General features: G+C 46.3%; 1 protein-coding gene across 1 annotated transcript in view; it reads left to right on the top strand.

The window, feature by feature from the left end:
- Nucleotides 1-428: 428 nt before the first annotated feature.
- The window catches only part of LOC108674183, a gene marked incomplete at its 5' end in the record, with an annotated part of 22,422 nt that continues 16,968 nt past the window's right edge, over nucleotides 429-5,882 (top strand). The window contains 7 exon segments of the mRNA XM_047879616.1: nucleotides 429-599; nucleotides 1,073-1,173; nucleotides 1,451-1,879; nucleotides 2,456-2,585; nucleotides 3,715-3,889; nucleotides 4,197-4,300; nucleotides 4,618-4,628. Of these exon segments, the coding sequence (XP_047735572.1) occupies nucleotides 429-599; nucleotides 1,073-1,173; nucleotides 1,451-1,879; nucleotides 2,456-2,585; nucleotides 3,715-3,889; nucleotides 4,197-4,300; nucleotides 4,618-4,628 (1,121 nt within the window).

The raw sequence follows: 5,882 nt of genomic DNA on the forward strand, positions 1-5,882 counted from the left end.
CTCAACATGCATCCAATATATCCATGCACAATATTGCTTCAAGCGTTTTAATTTGGTTAAATGAGTTAAAATAGAAGGAAATAAACAAATGAATGCCAACAATTGGAAGTATTTATATGAAGGTACCTGTACTGTCATTTATATTTGAGGATGGTACCTTCTTTCAATAAAATTAATTTTAAACCAATGGAAGTCTAGAATGATAGCATTGCTCTTTTAAGATGTTTCCAAAAAGAATTTTATGCTCATTGGAGCTACCTATATTTTCAATATATGACTATATTCTGTGTGGCTCACTGATGAAGAAGTCAGGCCTGAGGTCACTGTGCTGACCAATCCCATTTTATAGTAAACATCAAACTATTACTTGAGCATACCTACTGCATACTATGCCCTATCTCTTCTTTATATCTCTGTACTTTTGGCAGATGGCAACTTGGTGGTCGGAACACGTCAGGGCCACCTGCTCATGTACAGTGTTGGAGAGTCTGGAGCTCAGGCCGATGTCAAGTTGCTGCGCTCCAACAAAAACTTTTCTAAGAAACCCATCACACAAGTGGCCGTGGTGCCACATTATCAGATCCTCATCTCCCTCTCTGGTGAGTTATATATGTTGGTATAGGTACCACTTCATCACATCCTCTTCTCCCTCTCTGGTGAGGTATCTTACAAGTACTATATATACCTATATGTTGCTATACCACATCATCACATATCATCTTCCTCTGTGATGAGTCCCCTCATTTTATTATTTAATTCTTGATATATTTTTCTTCTAATTTTCAATTTGACCAAATATTTTGGGTTTTCAGTAATGCACACATTTGCAACTTCAATTTTTGCTTGGTGGTGTGTGATGTAAAAATACCTCTATGACTCTTTAACTGAAGAGAATCCTATCAAAAACATCTGAATTTACACAAATTATTTATCCTAATCATAGCGGGATGCAATTATTTGCTTGAATTTGTTCATATCCATAACCCATGAGAGCCAGTTATGACAGCATGCATATTTTATAGTACAAAAGGATAAATTGATGCTTGTGATTTAAGTGATATGTATTTTTCAGACAGCATCATCAGTATCCACGACTTGACAGTGTACAACTTCCCTTTACTCTCCACCATGAACAATACCAAAGGTGCCTCTCTTTTTGATCTGGAAATAAAGGTGGGAATCAATTTTTTGTGTCTTTGATGTTTGATTTATTAGTGATTTTATCATGATAATATCTTATGTTTACTGCATCTTTGTGATTTTATTTTGATGCATTTTTGAAAATTCTTGCCACCATATTTGTCACCAATTTACTGTGTCTGTGATGTTGTATTTTTTAGTGCTATTTTCATGATAATATTTTATGCTCTTATAATATCTTATGCTTATTTCGAAAATGATTGTCACCACTCATCACCACGGTAGTCTAACTCCTGACTGGCCGCCACAGCACCACGTAAGCCTGACGGGCGACGTGGCGGTGACAGTGCGGCTGGCGGTGGCGGTGCGGCGGCGGGTGCAGCTCTACTACTGGAAGGCGCGCCACTTCCACGCCCTCCTGGACGACGTCCAGCTCACAGACGCGCCCCAGCACCTGCGCTGGTGGGGCGGAGGGCTGGTGCTGGACCAGGGGCTGGTCTACTGCAGGATACTGCTGGACGAGGTACGGTCTACTGCACTGCTGGACGAGGTACGGTCTACTGCACTGCTGGACGAGGTACGGTCTACTGCACTGCTGGACGAGGTACGGTCTACTGCACTGCTGGACGAGGTACGGTCTACTGCACTGCTGGACGAGGTACGGTCTACTGCACTGCTGGACGAGGTACGGTCTACTGCACTGCTGGACGAGGTACGGTCTACTGCACTGCTGGACGAGGTACGGTCTACTGCANGTGCTGACGGTGGTGGTGTGGTGGTGCTGACGGTGGTGGTGTGGTGGTGCTGACGGTGGTGGTGTGGTGGTGCTGACGGTGGTGGTGTGGTGGTGCTGACGGTGGTGGTGTGGTGGTGCTGACGGTGGTGGTGTGGTGGTGCTGACGGTGGTGTGGTGGTGCTGACGGGGGTGTGGTGGTGCTGACGGTGGTGTGGTGGTGCTGACGGTGGTGTGGTGGTGCTGACGGTGGTGGTGTGGTGGTGCTGACGGTGGTGGTGTGGTGGTGCTGACGGGGGTGTGGTGGTGCTGACGGGGGTGTGGTGGTGCTGACGGTGGTGTGGTGGTGCTGACGGTGGTGGTGTGGTGGTGCAGAGGCGGACCATCAGGGAGTTCCCGCAGCCCTTTAATCTCATTTTCTTGCCCCGAGTAGAAAGAGTGGCGAAATGCTTTTTAAACTGTGCTCGTAGCAGTACGAACACGCCTTAATCGTAACCAATAAGAACATTATAATTTTTCAGTGGTCTCACAGTGGTCCTGATTTTTTTGACTGGGCATATTTGTGTTTCTCCTGAATGGCAGCCACCGATCGCGCCCCCGCTGCCTGTTGCTCAGACCCGTGTGATTCCTACAGCTGTCGTTCAACTGCCTCATTTAGAGCCTCTACCTTTCCTTATCTGTGGAGGCAGCTTTTATCTCTTTGTTCAAACTCGTTCGTTTTCCCATGAGGATTTGTATGTCCCGCGGAATTATGCGTCATTTTTGGGTCGTTCATCAGGGGTTTGTTATGTGCGCTCACTTGCAATAATACTTTGCATAGCTTCTTGTACATTTCTTCGGCATTTATCTCCTGGAGTTCCACTTACACTCTAGTCGAATTTGATGAGTTCCCAATATTCTGCCCGTACATTCTTTGACGGTGAAAATTTAGCCCAGCCAAGCCCTGCCTAGGCGCAGGTGTTGGCCGGTGGCAGGTCCCAATTGTCGCCTCGACCACAACTAGTCTGTGGTCTGACAGTGTGGTCTCCTCAACATGTGTGACGTGTTGTGTGGTCTGACAGTGTGGTCTCCTCAACATGTGTGACGTGTTGTGTGGTCTGACAATGTGGTCTCCTCAACATGTGTGACGTGTTGTGTGGTCTGACAGTGTGGTCTCCTCAACATGTGTGACGTGCTGTGTGGTCTGACAGTGTGGTCTCTACTAGCCCCCTCTGTCCCCCGGCAGTGTACCAGCCTCCCCTCTACCCCCTCTGTACCCCTGCAGTGTACCAGCCCCCCCTCTACCCCCTCTGTACCCCTGCAGTGTACCAGCCTCCCCTCTGTACCCCTGCAGTGTACCAGCCCCCCCTCTGTACCCCTGCAGTGTACCAGCCTCCCCTCTGTACCCCTGCAGTGTACCAGCCTCCCCTCTNTCTTCTCAACATGTGTGACGTGCTGTGTGGTCTGACAGTGTGGTCTTCTCAACATGTGTGACGTGCTGTGTGGTCTGACAGTGTGGTCTCCTCAACATGTGTGACGTGCTGTGTGATCTGACAGTGTGGTCTCCTCAACATGTGTGACGTGCTGTGTGGTCTGACAGTGTGGTCTTCTCAACATGTGTGACGTGCTGTGTGGTCTGACAGTGTGGTCTGCTCAACATGTGTGACGTGCTGTGTGATCTGACAGTGTGGTCTCCTCAACATGTGTGACATGCTGTGTGGTCTGACAGTGTGGTCCAGCCTCCATGTGTGACAGTGTCCAGCCTCCTCTCTGTACCCCTGCAGTGTACCAGCCTCCCCTCTAACCCCTCTGTACCCCTGCAGTGTACCAGCCTCCCCTCTAACCCCTCTGTACCCCTGCAGTGTACCAGCCTCCCCTCTGTACCCCTGCAGTGTACCAGCCTCCCCTGTGCCTGGGTGTGGTGGGGGGCAGGGCCGTGGAGGTGGTCAGCGCAGAGGGCAGCGTCCTGCTGCAGACGCTGACCCTCCCCAAGCCGCGGCTCCTCGTGGCTGACGTCGTCTCCAGCGGCGTCAGCAGGTCAGCTGATATACCTGCTGGTGATGTAGGCCTATATATAGGCCTTCTATAGTCCTATGCTAGACCTCCTATAGTCTTATACCAGGCCTCCTATAGTCCTATACTACGCCTCCTATAGTCCTATACAAGGCCTCCTATAGTCCTATACTAGACCTCCTATAGTCCTATACTAGGCCTCCTATAGTCCTATTACTCCTATACTAGGCCTCCTATAGTCCTATACTAGGCCTCCTATAGTCCTATACTAGGCCTCCTATAGTCCTATACTATGCCTCCTATAGTCCTATACTAGTCCTACATGTCCCAGGACTGGGGGCCGACACCGCGCGTTCTGCGCGTCGCTGTCGCACGTGTGGTGCCTGCGCGGCCTCTCCCCCGCCGCGCAGATCCATAAAGGCTTTATCTATAAATGTAGCGGTAGCGCTGTAGCGGCAAAACCTCGTATCGATACCTAAATATGTAGCGGGCGCTACCGCTACCGCTACATTGCCTTAAATGTAGAGCCGCTACCGCTACCGCTACATGTAGCGCGCTACTGCCCACCTCTGTCTATACTAAAATACGGTATAATACTATCTCTCATATAAATATATTAGTTTCATTTATTATCTGACACGACTCGCAGGTGACGTCACATAAATGTGATATTTTTTCATTAATTTATTCGAAAATACATATAGAAAAGGTGTTCTGATTTTTCATGAATCACGTATGACATTACATTCTAGATCGTAGAGACGTATTTAAATTTCCAGGAAGGCTTGAGAGTGTCTTTATGAAGGAGAGCTTATGTCTATCAGGTGTTAAATGTAAACAAACCCAGTCACTCCTGTGGAAAACGCCCAAATAGTCATGTGTGTGTGTCTGATATCGGCGTCCTACCATTAGAGTTAAGAGTTTAGACATGAGTGGTCTCTGAGTGTTTTTATAAAATAGTTTTTAATACCAAAAATGCACGAAGCATACGAAATTGTCCCTCTTCTAGAACGATTACCATTAGACATAGAATCTCTAGCTGCATACGGTAAGTTTTTAAATTAAAAGAATATGCTGTTTATTTCCCGCTGTAATTAGTAAACTGCTGAATCAGTGAATGCTGATCCTGCATAATATGACGAGTAACAAAATCATTAACTATGCAATAAATTTACCTACAATTTATTTTTCAGAATTTTCCTATAAAACTAATTTGTTTTTATTTAGTTTAATGCTAGAATCTTCTGCCTAGTTTGCCAGTTAAGAAGCCTAAAAATTCAAGTATTTCAGGGGCATCTTGAATTTCAGGTCCAATCTTACAATTTTATTAGCTATCACATGTTAAATCATTCGTTTAGCAGAAATTTTGCAGCCAAGCCTTGTGGAAAAATAGGATATCAAATGAACTAGTACATCTGTTTACAAACTCTGCAGGATGTTTAGGCTGATGAAAATTGACACTAATTCTGCCAGAAGCCTAAAATAATAATTTAATTTTAACTGAACTCCATAGTGTGATCGTGAAACAAAATCAGCAAAGTTCCAAACAGGATTAGCAATGAGTGACAAGTGTCAGCTGAATGCCAGACCATGGTGGCAGGAAATTATTGTGAGTACTTATCGGTCCACTGCCGTGCGTTGGTCTTAACCCTTCGCAAGGCCCCATACCCTTGGCCCTTGGGCCCCTCTTCCACACTCAGGATGATGTATGTTTTCGGTGAATTTTCCCGCGCATTTTCACTTTTTTTAAGCTATTGCTGTGCACAGTTGGCGCAATGTAATGAAAATTGATTCTCTTCGCGCAATCCCGGCCATCAATTCTACGTCGCGCTGCCGCGCACGAGCAGTTTGTGGAGGAACAGACGTAATACTCACATTACTCAGTACAGTATGCCTTTAATTATCTTTCAATAATATATGATTTTTCTTGATACGGAAATTTGGTGAATGAGAAATCTAGAACTTTATTTTAGAAGAAATTTTCTCCAAAGTCATATGGCAACACTGAACACCGTCT

The sequence above is a fragment of the Hyalella azteca genome, unplaced genomic scaffold (genome assembly GCF_000764305.2).
Source record: "Hyalella azteca isolate HAZT.00-mixed unplaced genomic scaffold, Hazt_2.0.2 contig3430, whole genome shotgun sequence".
Taxonomy (NCBI): domain Eukaryota; kingdom Metazoa; phylum Arthropoda; class Malacostraca; order Amphipoda; family Hyalellidae; genus Hyalella; species Hyalella azteca.